The 23311-nt window shown below is 37.2% G+C and overlaps 1 protein-coding gene across 1 annotated transcript in view; it reads right to left on the bottom strand.

Annotated features, from left to right (window-relative positions):
• The window catches only part of CPNE8 (copine 8), a 210098-nt gene that overhangs the window by 117162 nt on the left and 69625 nt on the right, over positions 1-23311 (bottom strand). Inside the window, exon 6 of the mRNA XM_008704450.2 lies at positions 9739-9815. Within this exon, the coding sequence (XP_008702672.1) occupies positions 9739-9815 (77 nt within the window). The remainder of the gene's footprint in view (positions 1-9738; positions 9816-23311) is intronic.

The following is a 23311-nucleotide window of genomic DNA, read 5'->3' on the forward strand; positions in this document are numbered from 1 at the left end:
TCAAGGCTAATTATTCAGAAAGGTTTTTTAAATACATACATATATACATGCATACATACATATAGACATACATACATACATAATCAAAACCACTAACGATATGCTTAATCTCTCCACCCTGAACTTTGAAAGAAAAGAAAGCAGCAGAAAGCTCATTGTTTTTAGAAATGGAAGCACATCATCCTGCATTACCAAATGGAAGAAATGACCAGAAAGGATGAGCACAGGGTGCTCTTTACTTGTCAACACACTATGAATTCAGAATGATGATTTTCTAGAAGATCAGGGAAAAAAAAATCTCATGTACTTATTTACCTCTTTCCAAAACTAGATGTGGATTTATTTTTAAAACTCCTTCCAAAAATCTTCCTATTTAGATTGTGTTAGCTCTAGAAAATTTAAGGCTACCCCTGCAGAAGAGTGCTGTCATCCTAGTTGACCACAGAGAGAATGGGTGCAGTCCCCCTAGAATAGAGACTGGCTAGCACAGGAAAGCCATACTTTTCACTTCCAGGGCTACTATTTTCCTCTTAGTAATCACAGGAAACACAAGAGTTAAGAGCACACCCTACAGAAGCCCCAAAGAAGCTAAGTCCTCATGACCCAGGATGGAAGCAAGAAACAGAAACTTTGCTGGAGATGAGCCCTATGTACCTCAGGAAAAAGTTTTACCTTGGACTATGCTTGCATATGAGTTGTGTGGGTAAGAGAGAGTGCAAAGGAACTGCATCCCTGAAATGACCTAGGTCAAGATGGGTCTCTTGAAAGCTCTTCTTGTCATCCAGAGATGTTCTTGACTTTTAAGTACTTTTTAAAAATGAAATAAAATTTAAAAAATTAGGGGCGCCTGGGTGGCACAGCAGTTAAGCGTCTGCTTTCGGCTCAGGGCGTGATCCCGGTGTTATGGGATCGAGCCCCACATCAGGCTCCTCTGCTGTGAGCCTGCTTCTTCCTCTCCCACTCCCCCGCTTGTGTTCCCTCTCTCGCTGGCTGTCTCTACCTCTGTCAAATAAATAAATAAAATCTTAAAAAAAAATAAAAAATAAAAAATAAAAATTAAAAATTAAATTTCCTTCAAAGCCATGCATAAATATATTCATTTGTGAAGGCAATATAATGCTATGGTTAAGCACATTTGAAGCTTGGTTTCTTCAGAATCCTGGTCTCAGTTTCTTTCTTTGATGAATGGAGATAATTACAATACCTATGTGCCTCATAATGGTGCTATAAGGATTAAAGAAGTCATTAGGTGTAAAGCAGGTAATACAGTGACTGACACATTATAAGAATTCAGTCAAGTTAGCCATTGGTCTTATTTTGTAAAAGTTCACTGCTCCCTTTCAATTGTTTTGAAGACAAGAACTAATTGAGTGTATGTACAGGAGCAGAGACAATCCCCAAATGTTTGTTCCAAACATTCATCTCATCAGGGGCTTAGAGCTCAACCAAGATACTTATTCCAAGATTGGCCCATAAAAGTCTTTCTTCACCTACTAGTTTGCTTAACTATAGAACTAATATTCCTAGCCTGCATCCTGAGTCCCAGAATCAGCAAATTATGCTATACCTAACAGGGGAGAAAGAAGAAAGGAACAACGTTCATTGCAGAGGAACCTATAATTTCTCTGAAAGATTTTATCCAACATAATTTCTAAACATTGTCTATACAAAGGGAAACCCTTTAGAAACTTAACTGATATTAAAACTAAGTGAAACTAGGAATGTTTATTCAACAAAGATAGGTACTATTTAATTTAGAAGCCATCCTCCAAAGTAACACAGATCATATCTTATCATTTCCTCCCTTCAGTTAAGATTTTCCATCAGTTTTCAATCCAACTCAATGAGGCTAGACAAATATAAATAAAAATATTGTTGTAAATGTTTATACTCAGCAATACAAGGACAGAATGACTCATCTCTTCCTAAAACACTGTTCACTTGTGGAATGCCCAAAAATGGATGATCTTTCCATTGTCAGAAAATGATAAATCCATCCATTCAGTTACTTGTGCAAGAAATTTGAAGGTCCTCCTTGAACTGTTTTTCAACCGAGACTATCAGCCTATCACTCATCCTTGTGAAATGAAACTTAAAAACATATTTCAATCAGCTTACTCCTCCTCATCTTCTTAGTCCAAACTCCTGTCTTCTCCGAACTATGTTATTTCAACAGTCATTAACTTACTAATCTTTCTGTTAACTACCCACAACCATTCTGCATACAGAAGTAAGAGAACCTTTTTTTGTTTTTAAGATTTTATTTATTTATTTGACACAGAGAGAGAGACAGCCAGCAAGAGAGGGAACACAAGTAGGGGGAGTGGGAGAGGAAGAAGCAGGCTCCCAGTGGAGCAGGGAGCCCAATGCAGGGCTCGATCCCAGGATTCCGGGATCATGCCCTGAGCCGAAGGCAGATGGCTTAATGACTGAGCCACCCAGGCGCCCCAGTAAAAGAACATTTCTGAACAAAAATCATGATTTTTCTCATGGCATTTATGATAAAATTTGAATACTAAAAAGACCTATCTATATATTCTGGTCTAAGCCAGTACTCTAATTTTCGTAGGGCTTATATCAATATGCAATTATATTTATTTGTGTGATTATTCATTTAATGAACAGATGATTAACTCCCTGAGGACAGGAACAACTCTGTGATTTTATAATTGCATGCTTCGTCCCTAATTGTTTCTGGTCCATTATGTACTCTCAGCAAAGATTTGTGGAATAAATGAATTGAAAGATGAAAAAAAAATAAGAATCCTTAAGACCTCTACTACACTGAGGTTGTGTTTGATAGAAAAATAAGCAAATCTGGTCAATAAATGTAGTCTATATAATAAGCACTGACATAAAATGATTTTGCTTTTTGTTTTTCTTTTTAAATTTGGATGCCTGAAGGAGTTACTTGTACATAAGCTTCATAAGAACAGGGAAATATAACATCCAAATCAGAACAACAGATCAACCGTTCTGGGGCTTATCTCTGATGATGGTATTAAGGACTATTTTGAGAAAAAATGTTATTTATCTTATCCATATCTCTCATGACTAGCCATATCCTTTGCAAGTCTATCTATCCAGATTAGTTCATTTATATGTCTTTACCTATAACTATTGGAATTTCTGAGTTGAGCAGAGAAGTGTGGGAGCTTGCTGCTGTTTACAGTCTGCTCTTTTGGGTTAAACAATTGTATCTCTGCAGATTTTTCCAGAGCATGAGCTCAGATCCCCACAAATGAATTTAAGAAAGTGGGCCAGCTGAACATTTACTAAGTTTCTGTTATATAGAAGACTCATAATCTTGTGCAAGATATGTAAGGAAATGTACTAAAACTACTTCTACTTTTGGTCTTTAGCGAACACACAATTTTTCATATAGACTCTCCCAGAGGTTGATAAGCCCTTTATACTAGATCCATGAAGCACTGAACATCTCTCTAAGATGCAATCAGTGGTTCAATTTAATGTGTTAGAAGTGTATAAAAATTACTAATATGTATACACGTCATTGGAATCTTTGCAAATGAGAGAAAAATAATTTTAAATTGATAGTGTACTCTAGATTACATTTTGCAATTACGTGTGAACATGGGCAATGCTCTAAAAATTCAGGACATTTCCAGGAAAATAACACTATCTTATGAAACCCAAAACAAGAAAAAGCAGAAATTGAACTCCCCCACAATTTGACTTTTCAGCTCTATATTGAGAATCGACAAAATAATTTTTAATATTTATATTTGGTTGACATTGAACAATTTACATAAATGTAATCAAGTTTGGTTCAAAATTGCCCTTTATCTAATCTTGCTGAATTCCTAGCTAAATGCTTCTATAAGGAAAATAAATACACAAAAGCAAAAAGACAGAAAGACAGGAAGGAAGAAAGGAAAGGAAGGAAAAAAGGGGGAGAGGGAGCGGGAGAGATGGGAGAGATTACTCGGTGATTCCATTTAATAAGTCTTTCCTAAAAGACACTGGCTATACTTAATAACAACAACAATAACCACAACTGCGGTATTTATTAAATTCCAGGGTTCTCCATGACAAAAATATTATATAAAGTATTTTTATTTCTTACGACAACTCTCTTAAAAGTGTATTATTCATATGTTTCAGATGAGCAAACTGGAGCTCAGGAATTTAAAGCAGTTTTCTCAAATTATATAACCAATAAATTATGATCCCAGATTTGACTGCCCCAAAGCCCATATACTGTCAACTCTGTTACAGAGGCTCTTTCTTTAACTCTAGACTAGGCTCTTCATACTACAGATATAAAAGTACAATACAGGCATACAAATTTTGCCGTGTTACCTAGCGAGTTAGCAGCAGAGATGGTACTAAGAACATCACATTCTGATTCCCAGCCCAGTGTTCTTTCCAATAAAATAAATCGGGGAGTATAACAATATCAATCTAATTTGCAAGGAAGTTAATAAAGTCAAGATCACTTTGAAGGTCAAAATTTCCCCCAAAGTTGACTAGATTTTCATATACAAAAAGTTGCACGATAAGGACATGCTGTGCTTAATTGTAAGTTTATGTTTCTCACCTTCAAGACTATCATTTTCCTACTCTTCTTCCTCCCGTTCCTTCTTTCAATGACTTGATCTACACACATCCCCAGCACAGCTTTCAGAATCAGGCCACATTTGAATCAGATCTTTAAGGCAAACCTTTACGGCTCTGCCTCAAGTCCTCTACAAGCCCTCTTCTCCTTCTGCCTTATTCCCCAGCTTCCTTTCTGCTCTGTTCCTCTCCCCACACTTCTCTTGTTGAACTTCAGCACCCACTATGCTGTGTCCTTGAACCCCATGTCAGAGCTGGGATCCCAGTGGCCATCAGTCAACTGCAAGCTGGTCTCCCATTTATCACCTTCCTCTGAATCCCTGTCCCTGTGCTCTTTTCACTGTACTGTTCACTAATCTCTCTTGGGTCTCTCCCTTTATCCTACCCACTACTGATTGCCTAGATCACAAGCTGCTATAACCACCCTACAAAGAACATAATCTTTTCCCTTAGCCAAAACAGTTGCCGGTTCAGTTACCCATGGAGGTGTCCCCCCACCCTCCCAGGGTAAGAATCTTCCTTCTAATCACAACCAGTCCCTGCCTCCTCACCCCATCCTTTTATACAGAACCAGTCATGCCTGGATGTGCGAAACAGGAACAAACAGGTCTATTACTTGATGAACATAATAAATGCTTTCCTCCCAGAGGAAAGAATGGCAATCTTTCTTAAACTGGTGCTGATTCCAGCATTTTGGAAGGCTTTACTGAATCCATCACTAAGCTCCCTAAAGATAGAAGAAGTACGACTCTGACAGCATCATGCAGAAAATTGGATACAATCTCCCAGCATGAGAAAACACACTGCTGAGTGGGTATAATGGTAAATAATAATGGGACGATCTAAAGAGAGGAGCCGATGAGTCATAGGAAGACACAGTAAATGTTGCAGACAAATTAAGTAGCACAAGACTCATTTTAGGAGGGTTCAGGGAAAAGACCAAAATGTTGGATGGAATTAAGATATGAAAAATGTGTTTGCTCAAAACCGGAATCCAAATTTGCTCAGAACTTGAATTTGACAGAACAGACTGTTGGAAATTGTGAAAATCTTAAGCTGTTATTAAAAAGTAAATTAAAAATTCTTGAACATAAGTTCCAAAAAAATTCACCTAAGTTCCTACAAAATATTAAAAAATAATTTTTATTCTCAAAATAAGAAAATCTATTTTTTAAAGTGACAATAACTGAAGCACAGAAAAAGATTTCATTTTAAATTCAAATTCTGTTTTTAATACAGCTTGAGACTATGTACTAGAAATCCATTTTTCCTTTGTAATAAATATAACAGTTTTCAAAGGCTTGGTTAGTAATAAATAATTTAAGGCTCTAGTATATCTCCTTTAAATCTCCAAATTTTACTGTTACCATCATTTTTAAAAACCTACCTCTGAGGAGATATTATAACACAACTGCAATTTAAAAGCTAAAATAAATTATTCTTAATACCTTAACAGAACATAATTTAAATTAGGCCTTTTAAAGGGAAGGAAACAATGGAATCTTTAGAATAACTTAAAATTTAAATGGAAAACTAATTGGAAAATAAATCTCTAATCTAAAACAAATTGGTAAATAAGCCCTAAGTCACATGGATAATGCTATTTAAGATAAATAACGTTTGGGACACAGGGAGACTTTTTAAACTCAGGATGAGTCAATATTGTTAACTGCAGATGGATTATCTGTCTCAGGAGGTGTCCCGTGCTCCATCTCCAAAGCTGATATCCATCCAGATAGGAAAAATCCTCCAACTCCTTAACGAGACTGGCTAAAGCAATGGCTCCAACAGGAGACAGTACAAATTGTTTCTATCACCAGCCACGAGGAACCAACCAAGCAAAACAGTGAGATCCTTAGTGACCATCTTACAAAATTATCTTTCACTAGATAGCTAAGCCCTGACCTGGGCAGGTTCAGTAGTTGTGGGTGGGGCAGGGGGTGGCGCAGAAGGCGGCAGAGGGGACTGTAAGGAATAGATACAAGAGCTAGCTGTTAAATACATACTATTTCCCAATGTGAAGTTCATTGTTTCTGCCATGCTTTAATATATTCCACTAAATTAAAAAACAAAACAAATCAAAATATGTTCCACTATACATGGTATCTTCCTTTAGAAGTTATGTTTGTCATCAAGTTTCCCGTGAGGAAACACTTCCCTGACCTTGTATCATCTCTGATATTCTCCCTGGCTCTGCCCTTTCTTCCAAAACCATTCTCTCCTCCACTGAAGTATCCCATGCCTTCCAACCTCCCCATCGCTCCCCAACATCTGTCCATTAGATTGGTTTGAAAAATCAAGTACATGGAAAAAAATGTCAGTGAACAAAGGTGAGTATGGAATCTGAAAGTATCCATCTAGTGGACCAGCTAATATGAAGGGCTACTCCAACATTACGGGCAGATAAAATTTCCATGCAAACATTTCATTCTCTTCCTCAACCAAACTACACTTTTAAACAAAAATGATAAATGAGTTTCATTTCATTTGAGGTTTAGGTAGGGGAGTAAAATGCCATTTGAACAGAAGATGCATCTTCCTTTTCCGAACACTTGAACTACCAAGAGCCCAAGACAGCATGTTCAGCCCAATGGACCATGTTCCTTCATCTTCATGTTCTCTCTTCTCTAGACACTTGACTCTCTCATAGTTAGTGTTTTTAATAAAAGATAAAATTTTCTCAAACAAGATGGTAGGTGGGTTACAACAAAATGTATTTTTTTCCCATCATTCACCTGGGATGGCATGACTACTCAGGTGAGAGCAAATGAGCATATTACTGGATGCTTTATAAATCAAAAATATCATTCCACTAGCAAGCTTGTTGTATTTAGTTTTACTCTTCTATTTTTGATTAGTCTTGCCTATTTGATTTCCCTCTCTCATCTCTTTCCTTTTTTCTCTTCGTCTCAACTATCTAATTGGGTTTCCCTCATGTAATAGACCACCACACTGCAGTTCTTACAGTTTTATTCTTTGCTTCTTTCTTTTGTCACCAATCTCTTTGCTACACTCAACCTCTACATTTCATTTCCCATTTAATACTAACACATGCCTGCCTAGTTAAAATTACTTTAAAATTAAAAAAAAAAAACCCTCTCACTGCTCAAACAATAAGCCTACCTTTTAACCCTTTTCTTAATATGTATTTGCTTGAGAGGACTGCCCAGTAAGGTCAAAGATTGAATAAAACATTAGTTACATATACTTTTAAAAATTGAATGAATGCTACCTTTGTCATTAAGACAGATGTAATATCAAAAGTTTCAATAAACTTGCTTAAGTTATAAAACACCCTTTAGATGAAGCAAAGTGGGTAGTTAGAATAGCTTCATGTTGCTTAAACAGGTTTCCAAGGCTTTGTCTCAATTATGCCACCACATCCTCAGCAGGAGTGAGGATAAATCTAAAGGGCACCTCATCTTTCCTGATTAGGTAAGATGATGATAAATTAACTGCTCGCAAATACTCCCAACATTTGCATAATCATGACTCTAGACATCTTCATCCCTTATGCTGAATGTGTTTTTGTTGGTCTTGTCTAGTGGGAATGTTGAATCAAGCTGAACAACAACCACATCTCACACTATGTTCTATTTACCACATACCCTAACCAATGTAATGTCAACTCTTCAACATGTTTCAAGACTAGCTTAAAAATAATTTTCTACTCGAAAAAAAAAGTCTATGTAATTTAAGAGTTTCTGAAACTAGAGTTATAATTTCCCTTTATGGAGAAAATAACACCAGATTAAAAATAACCAGCAAAATGACCAGTTTAAAAATATGAGTGCAAGTTCCATAAAAATCTCTACTCTTTTGCTCCAAAATAAAAATTCTATATTTTAATTGCCTTTGTTTTCGCTCAAAGGATATTCAAGGCATCTTTAAGGTGGTATTATATACATGACTGATTTGTTTTTCAGCAAAAAGAGTGATTTAGTGATCTTCCAAGAATTTTCATGGGCCTAAATCACTAGATTCAACAATACAATAACACTTACATATACTTAATAAAGTATTCACATTTGCTTTACAGATTACTTATCACTGACATATTAAAGTGAGCATAAACATATTTGAATCATACGCTTACAAATCTTACAAGGATATGAAAACAAACTATGCATGAAAGAAATGTTAAAAAGGCATTGATATGCAAAAGTCTTCAAACTGGCACTCAGTAATAATTTTCTTAGAAAATCAATTAAATAAAAGAAGTGAGAATTCATAGACTTCTCATTAGCCTAAGAGAAACACTCTAAGAATAAAGTTCAATTTTATACAGATAATGTGAGAAGGATACCTTGGATGTTTCAAGTATTTGAATGTCAAAGGTGAATAGATTTGGAGAGTTTTGACACATTTATTTTATGAGTTTGAGATTCTTAAAAGAATGTTGAAGATATACACTTCAAAATTCCCCAAGCCTTTTGATATTGTAGTTAGCTCTGCAATTTTCTCAGTATTCCTCCTAGATCATTTGATTTTTATGAACAGTTAATTGAATTCAAATAATTGAGATGGGGTGAGGGGAGGAAGAAGGAGGACAGTGAGGGAGAAGATTTAGGAAAAAATATCTGGAATTAGTTTTCTGTCTTATTTGGAACTAGAGAAAATAAGATCACCCCATGCAATTGATCTGAAAATGAAACATGATCCCAGTGATTAAAAGTGAAGGAAGAATACATAATTCTGAGATACCGCCCTCTCTTAACATTTATACACTTACTTTCTTTTTTACAGGCCAATTTTGTAGTAAAAATCATTATTAAAATCTCAATCAATAAAAATGCATTTTTTAAGCATATAGTATAAAGAATGGTGCTCCATATAGTTCCTGGCCCAAGGAGGAAAGCCTCTTATTCAAAATGTTCAATTCTTAAAACTGAAGAATTAATACCATACCCAAAAGGAAAACAATACATTTGCTTTTTTGAATCTCCTCATTTCATTTTGTGAACATTTTGCAGCATGGCATATGACAGCTGAAATATAAATGATTCTTTACAAACATATCAACACTATTTGTTAGAAGAAAAAACTCAATAAGATTTTTAAATCCACTTTTGGTCTCCAACCACGTATTCATCAGTTCCAAACTACCAAAATGAAAACTGAAGCGTTAACATTTCTTTGTCTGGATTAAAAAATACTTACGCTATTGGCTTTTCCAGGCGACTTCCCTGAGAACCAACAATCTCCCCCAATGTACAAAACACTTGTCCCAGAAAGTCCTAAAATAGATAAGAGGATTAAAGCTCATAAGTTCTCAAACTGTCTTTACACTACATATTTTGTACATATTTACATTGATTTCATTGCTGAAATACCGAATTTTCTAACCTCCAATAGTAAGAAAAATAAGCTCCATATGCATTCATTTTAGCATGTGATTTTCCTGCAAGTATGCAAAGCCCTTTGTCCTTTTTATCACGGCAGGCCTGCTATTGCAAGTAAGCAAGACACTGCTTTTCTTTTCTTTTTCTTTTTGAAATTACAACAAACATGGAAAAAAGTTCTAGGATTTGAATTCACAGTTGGCTTGATTTTGAATGCTTCTGAACCTAGTAAACTTTGGGCTGAGGAGGCAAACTGTGAAAACACAGAGCAGTGGTGGTTAGCCAATACCAGAGCTAGCTACGGAGAGGTTGTGGGATGTGGCTACAGGGGGGGTCCCAAGCCACACCGCCAGGTGTCTATTCCATGACTGCCACTGATTACCTGGGACTAGGTATTTAATTGAGCTCTCTAGTTTCCTCATCGCTAACATGTACTAGTCACCCTCACAGAGTTGTTTTAAGGATGAATTAGTTATTGCATTAGTTAATATTAGCATATATTAAGCACCTAAAAATAGGTTAAGTATATTAGATTATAAAGTTCATTAATGTACAGCTAGATGAATCTTATTTTCAAGTGTAATCTTATTTTCAGGACTCAGAATAACCTTGCATAATGAAAGGTCTGTTATTAATCTCCATTTCACCTATAAAGAAACTCCTACTCATAAGGAGGTTGATCTTTTCATGTTTTAAGCAGTCAGTAAGTAGCAGAGTCAGGACTAACCCAGATGTTCCAATTCTAGATTAATATGCTCCCTAAGAATTCAAATATAAATACAATGCAATTTCACATGCCATTAAAGTAAGAGTTCCAACATCATCTGGATATGTGAGTCAAGAAAATATGAAAGTATTTCAGGGAGAGACACACCTTCTAGTACACTCCGTATATGATTTCAACCCCCTAAAAGAGAAGGTGAAAGATCTCCCTAAACTGAACAGTGAACCGGTCCAGAAGTCTTAAGAAGGATGGACAGAAATGAAGGCCAAAAGAAATGTTGTTTAAAGTTTTTAATAAATAAAATTGTTAAATGCCTAACAAGTCACAAAAGTAAAAGCTATGTATTCCATTTAAAAAAATAAAAGAAGAGGAGAGTGCTCTAGATCTCCTGAAGGAAACAAAGCCCACACTGGAGACTAGGAGAGTCAGGGTAACATTTCCCAAAGACAGCAAGCCTTGAGGACCAAGTAGGAATCCGATCATGGAGAGAGAAGAGTTGGACATTCTGTTAGCTAGGATGCAATGGGAAGTTACTCAGATCTGAGGGCTGAAAGCATGAGGAGAAGGGAAGAGGGGGAAAGGACAAAAGCAAGGAAGGAGTGTTTTTGTTTTGCATTGCTATTCCCACCAAAGACACCCAGCTGTAGAGGCCACTTTTCTTTTCGGCAAACAGGCTGGAGCGATAGACTGTAGAAAGGGCCCACAGAGACCACCAGGCTGAATAGACAGGCCCATCAGGCGACCCACCTCAAACTATCCATTGGCCCTAACTGGCCAATGGGCTACTTACAACCAGGCACATTTACCAAAAAAGGGAGAATTCCATATGTCGCTATACCTCCTCATTTTCCCCCTTTAAAAACAACCCCCACCCACTGCTTCGTCGCAGACAAACCTTTCTTCTATGTGGCTGCTGCTCCCTTGCAATGTGTTAGATACACTCTATCTCCCTTGTTCTGCCTCAGGTGAATTCTTTCACCATCCGAGCCACCAGCTTCCATCCAGCTCCATCCGATAGTTGGCCCACAATTAGGGGCCCCCATCCAATCAAGACACACCCTATGTAGACACCACACTGGCTAGGGGTGTCATCTGTTAGCCCCGTGGTAGGTGTTTCTTTCACCTAAGAGCCTTATGTGGGCCAGTTTGGGCTGGTTTGAGCCATTCTGGAGCTGAGGACCTGCAGAACCCCCCTAAGATGTCCTGTAGTTCCCTTTAGCTCATTACAAAACTCAGATCTCCATCTATAGGTGGGGTTTTCTCATTTTTTGAACATAGATGCATGTATTAACATATTGACATGCTAGGCATGTGCAATTGAACCAAAGTGCCTAAATAATAGAATATGTATAACTCCTTAATGTGTATGTAGTGCATATGCAAGCCACCTGCCCCCACCCCAGAATACACTGAATAGAAGCTTCCAGTACTCACCCCAGGGGGAGATGGTGCTTTGACAGCTGCCTCCAGCTCCTCACTTGTAAAAAGTAATAAAAAGTTCTTTGCTTTTAACACTTCCTTAGGTTGTGTTCAATTTAATGCACCCCAGGCAGTGAACCCCTTGAGTTCAGTTACAATTCTAGGTAAAGGAAAATAGAATTGGCTACCCCAAAATATGCCTCTTTGGCAGAAGGATTATTTTCGGCTACTTTTTTTTTAAGTTTATTTATTTATTTATTTATTTATTTATTTATTTATTTATTTGAAAAAGAGAGAGAGCATGAGCAGAGAGGGAGAGAGAGAGAGAAGCAGACTCCCCACTGAGCAGGGAGCCCAATGTAGGGCTTGATCCCGGTACCCCGAGATCATGACCTGAGCCGAAGGCAGACACTTAACCAACTGAGGCACCCAGATGCCCCTATTTTTGGCTATTTTTAGGAAGCAGCAGACACAGGAGAAGCTCAGAAAACCAGGTTAGAAGTCATCCTTTTGTAGGAGACATTTACATTTACAAGAAAAATTTCCATTTGTAAGGGTGTCTCCCTCACTGTACAGGAGTAGGGAGTTACTAATCTCTAGGAACTCTTCTTAGTGGAGAAGGCAAGAGAGACTTCGATCTGCATAAACCATGCCCTCTTTAATATGCTTTGCCTGAAAACCTCCCATAACTGGTTCCCCACCCACCAAAATCTCTTGTCTTTAGCTAGAGATGGTGTAAGGTTTGGACCATTTCAGGGAGGTACTCAGTTTTTCTTGGCATTTTACAAGCATACCATGTTATTAAATTTTCATTTGTTTTTCTCCCGTTAATCTGTCTTTTTCATTACAGAAGGTTGTCAGCCAAGAACCTAGAAGGGTAGAGGGAGAATTATTTTTCCTCCCCGACATAGTCCTAGAGATCAGATCAGGCAGGAATGTAATGAGAAAAGAGTGGGCCTCAAGTGAAGGGGAGAAGTGAAGAAGAAGAGCCAGGATGGTGAAAGGTCCAGTTAGCTGGGCAAAAACAAACATACAGAAAAGCTGCCTTAGGCTAATCAGAAGCAACTGGAAGCCTTTTAGCAATGCAGGGTTACCAATAGAAGAGTGCATTCATGAATAGGGAAAGGATGGGACTTTAGGGAGGAAAAGAATGGGGGCCCCAACTAGGCTCTGGAGGTATTTCAGGTATATAGACACTGAGACAGAACAAAGAGATCAGGAAAATTTAGACCACCCTATCCCAGTTACTAGGGTGAAAATGTTTTTCTAATAATTACATTGTAACCACAGAAAATAAAAGTAACCACAAAAACTAATCAGGCCTCAAAGGAAAAGTTCACTATGAAGATTAACCAGATCTAGAAATACGTTTCTACAGATCACAGATGTCACAGAAACAAAGACTCTCACCCAGTGTGTAAGTGTCACATCTAGTTCCGGCCACTGCCCTAACCACCGGCAAGTTGCCTGGTAAAGTCCTAATAAAAGGCCAGAGATGAAAAGCCCTTATTGGCAACCTGGCTGGGAAACCCCCATCACTCCTGAGAGATTTTTCTGTATCCTTGCTTAATAAAACTCTATCATTTTGCTCACTCTCTTTTGTCCATGAGATTCATTCTTCGATTCTGTGAGACAAGAACCTCGCTCTCCTACTTCATTCAGAAGATTACTCAGGTACCAGTGCGCAGAATGGACTGAGGGATGAGGAAAAATCTGGAAGCTGGATGAATCAGAAGACTCTAGTAGTTAATAAGAAGCCAAGTTTGTTAAGACCCAAACTACAGTTGTAGCAAGTGGTAGGAAACAGTGCAGAGAAAAGTGACAGGATTTGGTGTGAACTATACTTGCACATGGAGGTGATGAGGGAAACAAAGGCAGAAGAAAAATTATTAAATTTCCTTACTTCCTACAGCCCACTGACAAGTCCTTGAAACAGGCAGAGTGACATTCCTCTAGGCACTCAGCTGCCTCAATGTTAATACTTTGCTAAGGGCAAAAGGCAATCTTAGCCTGACCCCCAGGAACCTGTAAGTCTACTGTAACATATACAAATTCCTTTGGCAACTTCTTTTATCTCTGCCCCCCAAGACACATGTTGGTAGTCATCTGCCAAGCACATGACCCACCAATATATATCGGAAGGCTCTCATGACTCAGGTTTTAGCAGACAATAATAAATGATCTTTTCCCGACAATAGCCAGCCTCCTGAAGTTCCCTGAAACCTTGTTTCCAAAATTCCTTAGAGACTTACGCTATCTCTAATCCCCTCCCAACTTGAAAGTATATAATGGGCCACTGCTCATGCATGACCCCAGGGCAGCTCTTTCTGCCCATGGGTCCTGTCCCTACGTTTTAATAAAATCACCTTTTTGCACCAGACATCTCAAGAATTCTTTCTTGGCCGTAGGCTTCGAACCCTAACGTCTTTCCTACGTCAGCAAGGGTGTGCAGGGGGTACAGTGGAGATAGGAATAGAGAGACAGAAGATAACTCTAGATCTGAAACTTGATGGCTTACGGAATGGCACTGTCACCAGCTAAACCCAAGACCTGACCTTAATGGCTCACCTGCTTGTACTCATTGACCTTTGTCCCACATTTTTCCTTAAGTTCTTTCTAGCTTATCTCTTACTTAATGCAGGCAAAAAGAACCAGCCGGGATAGCATCCCCTTCTGGAAACCGAAACTACCCCTCAAGCTTTAATGACTGCTCTGGCAAAGAGCCCTGGAGGTGCAGACCACCCAGACCAGTTTGAGCTCAACCACTGACTCACACATAGGACAGTAACCTCTACCTCATTATAATGCCAAATTCTCCACCCAAGGAGGAGCACAAGCCTTATTAACATAACATACAATGTATGTATAGGCATGTCTCCTTAAGGTGCATATGCAACCTTATGCCCACCTCTGCATATGAAGACAAGGTTCCCCTTTCTAAATATTCCCTGGAACCCTAAATAAAAGGAACCCATCCACCCTTGCTCTTGCTTGGGGAGCCCTGATTTTAGAAGTTACTCCGCATGATCTCATTTGCTGCAAATAGTTTCCTTCGTGTGACAACTCCACTTGGTGTATCTGTGACTCACCAAGGAGCAAACTCACATTAGTTCAGCTACATCGTCATGAAAGTGTAAATCATTTTCAATTTTGCTTCCAAGTAGGTAAAAAGTACTTTCAGTAAAGCCTTGACATATTTAAATTAAATATCCTTAATAACAACATGTCTTTCCCAATTTCAAAACAGACTTTACAGATGTGTTTATGGGTTAAAAAACCTAAGTTTCTCTAAGTCTCATGGCAAAAAGTCAGTGCTGAATACTAAAGATTTGGAATAGATCATTGTTCTTCTGAGTCAGCAGTGAAAAATACATGGGGGATTCTAGAACTCTTTTCTGTAGATACTGATACTGATAGGTAGCTGTGCATGCTAAGCTGTTCTGTGCTATCATTCCTCAAGAAAACAAAACAGAAGTATTGAGCATATCCACATTAGGGTAGACATACTAGCAAAAAGAGAACACACAAATATCATCATTGCTGAACAAAAGGGAAATTAAAATAATAAAATCAATAAAATGTGCACCAAAAAGATATGGTATGCATCTCTATATATTGCCTCTAGAGTTACTGCATACATTGCCCCTAAATATTTACGGGATTTACGTAGTCGTTTTACTCTGTGTTTATGTATTTCCTATCGAGCAACACATTTACCATTCACAGTGGAAAAATCGGCATACGGTGATTGTTAACTACGCCCTGCACTGGAAATTTCTACTGAATCTATTTTTTAGTCATCTCAATGCTTCACATTTTCTATGCATTTTACACAATACAGTAATAGAATACATGTCCTTTAATGAATATTTTTAGATATTTTCATCTGTAGTTAGATAAAGATAGAAATAAAAATTACCTTTAACGCAAACTACTTTATTGTTTCTTACAATGGTGTTGTGTTCCAGTTGATGAGTCATTATAAATTACATCATAAAAGAATTTCCAGTAATAAATCCAGGCATGTTTCCACAGCTTTAACACACACATAGACAAATCCAGTGTCCAGCAGTTGAGAAATGCTTCAATTTATTCAATTACATTGACTATTGGGCTTTCCCCACAATGACCAAGAGATTAATTTGCCAAATCAGTTAATTATTATTTTATAATCTAAATAACACACAGATAGAACTTAATTTTGAAATCTATTTAAATGTACATAAGCCATGTTGTTAGTATACAGGGTACATTCTCCCACTCTTTAGAAGTATACAAATACGACCCTGAATGCAGTATGCTGTTGTTAAAGCTGAAAGGTCTAGTAATACAAAGTAAAGGAGGTAAGAAGAGTGAAAAGCACAGAACACAAAGCATTACAACAATTACATGAGTTTTGCATTGCATAGGTAGTTTAAAAAGTTATCAGCCCATCGGAGGGAGTCTTTAGATTATTCCCATTAACTACCTAAATCTAGTTTTATTACTAATATAATGCAGCTCAAAGTCCAAGGAAGCACTCCTATACCATCAGATTCTAGCTGATTATTATACAAATATACAGTTGACTCTTGAACTACATGGGTTTAAACTGCATCGATGTTATACATCGATTTTTTTCAATAAATACAGTATAGTACCATAAATTTATTTCTCTTATGATTTTCTTAATAACATATGCTTTTCTCTAGCTTATTTTATTGTAAGAATACAGTATATAACAAATATAAACTACAAAATACGTATTAAATGATTGTTTATGTTATCAGTAAGACTTCCGGTCAACAGAAGGCTATTAGCGGTCAAGTTTTTAGGGAATCAAAAGTTATACACAGATTTTCATCTGTGTGGGGTTTGGCACCTCTAGCCCCTTTGTTGTTCAGGGATCAACTGTATTTCTCTTCCTTTTCTTTTTAATATCCAGGAGAGTGTCTTCTTTAACTGCATGCTTGAGCATAATACTCTAATTCCTTCAGACTTACTACTTCATTATTTCTTCATACCATTTTTTACTGATCAATTCCGCTATCTACATTTTAAATTATATTGTGCTTAGCTACTTCTCTATAACAAAGCAGTACAACATATTCTTTAGAGTGAGAACTATGAGGGTCCATATTGCTTATGTTTATAATCTGGCTGAACCACTTACTAATAGAAGTCTTACTAATGACTCTATGTCTCGGTATCTTGATCTGTAAAACAGACATCATAAATAATGCCTACATATTAAGTTGTTGGGAGGACTAAACAAGACAGTCTATGCAAAGCACTTAATAAGATAGTATATGCAGATAATGGATGCAAAGCACTTAGAACAGATGCTTGGAACATGGTAAGCAGTTAATAAATCTATGCTTCTCTTCTCCCTACTTCCCTGCAGTTAAAAGGATATTACTATATACTCAAAACTTATCCCTTGCCATTAGATTCCAGCACTACAGATACTATAATTACTTGAATAAAATAATATATTTTATATCCCCTATATTCAAATGCTCATTTTAAGTGTCATTATAAAATACGAATGTGTCTTATATACCAACTCATCTTAACATGTTAAGTAGTATGCATATAAACATACATATGTAAAAGAATGACATTTTTAAAACAATGGTATAGTGACCAAGAGTCATTAAAGGTAAGTGAAACTTTTGATTTCTATACTATCACAAAGCGAATCAATTATAGTTGATCATTGGCATCATAAATGATTTCATAAGCATTCAATAGTGAGGCATATTTCTCCTAAAACGTCTACTAAGATAATCTATAAAGGGCTTTCCTGTTTTATGAAGGATCAAGGAGCATCTGAAAATGTAGTATCTTGGGGCGCCTGGGTGGCTCAGTCGTTAAGCGTCTGCCTTCGGCTCAGGGCGTAATCCCAGGGTCCTGGGATCGAGCTCCGCGTCGGGCTCCCTGCTCAGCGGGAAGCCTGCTTCTCCCTCTCCCACTCCCCCTGCTTGTGTTCCCTCTCTCGCTGCCTCTCTGTCAAATAAATAAATAAAATCTTAAAAAAAAAAAAAGAAAATGTAATATCTCTAATTAATAGATAATTTAGATTAAAAGACATTAAACAGACTTAATGATAGCTACGTTTTGACACAGCACAGTAACTGGGTGCAGTCAACTGTTCAGTAGCTAATCATTCCATTTCTTGATAAGACAGACTCACGATTTACCTTCTTTTATTGCTTGTTCCCATTTTGTGATCATTTAACTGATTTAAGCACATTCATGCTAAACCAGTAAGAGCAAGAAAAATCAAGGAATACAAAATTTCTCGCTTTTACAATATTTTGACCATCGTAGAAAAAATCTGGTGAGGAAAGCTTCTATTACCTGTGACATTTTATTGTTGGCATTATCTATTTTATTGCTGATACTTCCTGCTAATATTGTTGACCTCCTTCGTATTTAAGTAATTCATACTAATCACACCCACTATAAAGACTGAGGTGTGACTTAGTTATGTTATACACTATATCCTAATATGGCAATCATTTATAATAATCCAACATGGTGCTTCCGTGTTCCAGTAATGACATCCACTCTCTTTATGGTTGTTCGCACATCTCTATGCTATTTTGGAAATAAGGCAAACTCAACATGAAACAATTGGACTCAATATTTTAGTAGAAACAAATTGTCACATTTTAACATAATAATACTTTTTTTTTAAAGCAGGGATTTGTTTTTTTAATGGATGGATCCATCTACAAATCAAAAATGCTAATCTATGGGGCGCCTGGGTGGCACAGCAGTTAAGCGTCTGCCTTCGGCTCAGGGTGTGATCCCAGTGTTATGGGATCGAGCCCCACATCAGGCTTCTCCGCTATGAGCCTGCTTCTTCCTCTCCCACTCCCCCTGCTTGTGTTCCCTCTCTCGCTGGCTGTCTATTTCTGTCGAATAAATAAATAAACTTAGACATCAATGGTTAAGTCACAAATGCAATTTCAAAATTATACTCTAAAGCTGAATGTATTTATTTTTCCCCCAGCACAAATGTTGATTTTCAAAACAGTCTTTGTTCGCTAAGAGTCCAAATGAAAGCAGTTCAGTGAATCACTGAATGAAAATAAAAGTTTTCAACGATGAGTGGATGGTCATTTATCTAAATTAACCAATTTTTAAAAATTATCCATAACATATATATTTAGTAATTGTAAGCCATATTATATAAAGATCAAAAAATAAAGCTACACTAGTCAAAGAAAAAACAAGTCTATGGAAAATATTTACCTTTTGGAGCACATCACTTTATGTAGAATATTAGTTCTCATCAGCAAAGAAGTGAGAAATATAATATGCTTACAGAAAGTAAGTTAAATATTCTCACTGCCAGTAACCATGGTGAGACAGTTGACAGGCCAAATAATAAGAAAACTTACTACATAATACTATTAAATATTAGATAATAGTATTAAATATAATATAATATAATCAGTCAATATCATTAATAAATACTGAATTCCGCCCAAGTAAGGGCCAGTTTTGCATGCAAACAACCACACCTAATATAACTTAGTGAGTGCTGAAGATACGGTCATCAAACCTAACTCAGGCATTGTCCCTATCTCTGTCTTAAAGTCTAAGACTCACAAGACCCTACTGAAAATGCAAATGGAAACATAATCCATTTATAAAACATCAGTCATAAATACTTTAGCTTGAATATGCTTGTAAGGCTAGTTTTCATCATCTATTGAGGACCTGAAAGCTTGTTTACATAGAGAAAGGAAGTTATTATTAAAAAGGCTTCGCAGTAGGTGACAATTAATGTAAATGTAAATAATCTGAGAAAAAGAACCATCTTGAGAATTTGGCACAAAAGCATTCCAGGTTGGAGAAAAAGCAAAAACAATGTCTCTGAGACAAGAATATACTTGGGGTGTTCAAGGAAAAGCAAGATGGCCAGTGGGGCTGGAGCAGAAGAACAAGGCAGAGAATGGAAAGAGAGGAGGGAACCAGGGACCCCTGGAGGACTGTGAATTCCATCATGAGTATAAAGTGTAGAAAACCCATTGGACGGTTTGAATTGGAAAATGACATGTCCTGACTAGCTTCTAAAAATGATAATTCTGGCTAATGTTCTTCCCCCAAAATTCTAAATGCTTCAGTTCACCAAAGTTTCTAGTTTCTGTTCTATTTTCTTCTCCATTTATATATATAGATAAATAGATAGGTAAGTAGATACATATATACATGTATGTATGTAGGTAGATATATATGTATGTACACATGTACATCTATGTATATACATACACGTATATGTATATATGTACCTCTATCTATCTATCTAATTTCTTAGGCAACTTTACTGAGCTCCAATATAAATTTTTTCATATACATAGGTATATATATACATATATATGTATGTACATATATCTATGTGTATGTATATAGATATATAAATTTCTTTTAGGTAACTTTACTGAGCTCTAACTCTATAGGCTGATGATTCCCAAAACTATCTTTCTATTCTCCAGACATGGCCAAGTCAATATCTCCAGGTGGATGCTTACTGAGGTCTCAAAAAACATAATCTTGCCCTGACCACTGAGTTCTGTATCTTCGCCCCACCACCTCAATCTCTTCCACACCAGTGTGCCCCTTGCAATACACTAAACACCACTTATCCTGTGGCTCTTGCCAAAAACCTAAGAGTCATTCTAACTTCTTCTCTTATGTTCTCACTGGACATCCAATTCATCAGCAATCACATCACCAATACCTGACCACTTCTTAGCCCTTCAAGGGCTATACCCACCAAATAGTGTTCATCTAGCCAAATTGTACCAGCCTTACAATTAGTCGTTTTTGGTTCACAATAGGGGAGTTCCCCAGGTGCAATCTAAAACTTGCCCCCATACATAGAGGGCAAGAAAAGACTAAAGAAAAAGGCAGGCCACTCCAGACTGGTAGGTGGCAAGTTTATTAAGCAAGAGAACTTACATATGGGGCTTGTCTTGGGCAGCTGCAAGGTGAGTAGATCTCCACACCTGCCTGCCAGAATCGTAAGGCTTTTTTATAGAGGCCTTAATAGGGTTCAGTCATATACGCAGTACAGATGGTCTCAACAATACATTACTCTCTCAAGGCCTCCGTCCTTGAAACAGGACAGTGGGCACAACAGTGGGCATAACATACATTTCGAGGTCAGGGGAGGGAGGGACCAGGTCCAGCTCACCAGTGGTCATGTCCTTTCAATGATCCCTCTACCAGTTTCCTTAATTCCAGTCTTGCTTCCCATCCCCATCCTCCACTTCAGCTGCCAGTTGTTACTTAAATATATAAATCAGATTATGTCATCCTCCAGCAAAATCCATTAAAAAAAACTTTTTTTTTTGTAAGCCATGGCCTACAGATCTCCACATCACCTGAATTCGGTGTACTTTTTCAAACGATTTCATTCCGTTCTCCTCATTCACAGTACTCTATAGATGGTAGCTATCTTTCAGTTACACCCACATTCCAAGTTCTTTACTGACTTAAGGTCCTTGCACTGCTGTTCCTTTTGCCTGGAATGCTCTTCCTCTAGATTTTCAATAGTTCCCTCCCTCCCTTTCTTAAGTATACCCAGGATGAGAACTGGTACAGAATCTCGCTGCCTGGGTGAGGAAAACCGAAGCTTCTAGCTAGCATTCTTCATTGGCCACTCTCTCTCAGTATCAATAGCTTATAAGTGTATAAAGAAGTAAGTTATCTTAATCATTCCGCATTTGTTTCTGTTAAATAGATCTGCCCACTCCACTCCCCCAATTCCAAAGTGTAAGCTGTTTCAGGACAGGGACCTTGTTTGTCTTATACATTGCTACATTCCTCAGCACTTGAACAGCACCTGAAATACATTCATGACTCACCTGATTTTGTGAAAATACGTTAGAGTTCAGTTCAGTTATATATGGGTTAAACTGGCTTTTCTTCTAATGAAAAAAATTGTGCCCCACTTATAAATCTCTTCCTATGAGAAAATGCACTTCATGGTTCAAACAATTATCTTTCAAATGAAATTTTCAAATACAACTGGTCTACATGTGGAAGCTTATGTAGATGATACTTAGAAAATATATTAAAGAAGATACACATCTTCACTAAAGGCTGGTATTTCATGGCCAAAATAATCCAGTGAGCCATTAACATATCTAAAACAAAAATTTTAGTGGGTACCTTCTGAAATCAACCAAATGAATAAATGCATTTTGGATTTCCTGGTGGGTATGAAAATTTAGTACACAAAGTACAGTTTTGAGGTCATCTGGTCCAGAACACCAAGCAGAATCCTAGATTCACCAATTATGGTCCTGTTATCAATCTTTTCATTAATGATTTGGCTGGTGCAATTAAATTATGCAAATGGCATTAAGTTAATGTTAATGGCATTAAGATGAGTGGGCTCAACAGCAACTTAGAGAACAAAGCTGGAATTCAAAATGCCAGATTCTGTTCATAGGATCTAACACTTCGGTGGGGGGATAATATTTCAGTAAGTTCCTTAGAGAATCATCAAATGGATAAATCCTGCAAAGGAAATTGTCCCTGGATTCCATAAGTCAGCCTGGAACATAATGTTTCTCCACTAAGAACTTTTCTACCACTTATAAAATCAGTTAAAAGGATACTGACCCTTTATCCACTCACCTTGTATTCATTTGCAATGTTAGAAATCAAAGGTAAAATTCTATATTATATCTCCATTTTCCCTACTGGTTCCAAAAATTTAAGAATTTGACCCAAGATCCTTAAGTACTGGAAATCAAACAAAGTCATCCTCAAAGGGGTTTCTGCCAAATTTATCAGAAATGAGAATGGAAAAAAAAGATTTTCTTATTGTTGACTCAAGGAGTCTCTCTAGGCTACCAAATCCCCTTTGTGAAAGGTAAAGTGCCTATTCTCCACATGCAAGCTCAGACACTTTGCAGTCTCTCCTAAAAGGTTCCAGTTTTTATTTCACTTTGCAAAATTGGCAGGTAGACAACAACACTTTAAAACAATTGAATCCTCAGGGAGTAGACCTAGTTTTTTTATTGACTCCTCTGATCTAAATGCCTCCTGAACTCTTTTTGGGTTGAATGAGTGATATGCTCTTCCACCTAAAATCTGTACTTGGATGCTTTTAAATCAGGAAGGGCTTTTCTTGTTAATTTCTAACAGAAATTCAAGACAGTACTCTCTAACAACTGTAACAATTCAAAAACACATTTCCTCTCTCTTCTGGCATGCTTCACCCATTTACAAGCGCAGACAC

Source organism: Ursus maritimus, unplaced genomic scaffold (genome assembly GCF_017311325.1).
Source record: "Ursus maritimus isolate PB19 unplaced genomic scaffold, ASM1731132v1 scaffold_26, whole genome shotgun sequence".
Lineage (NCBI taxonomy): Eukaryota > Metazoa > Chordata > Mammalia > Carnivora > Ursidae > Ursus > Ursus maritimus.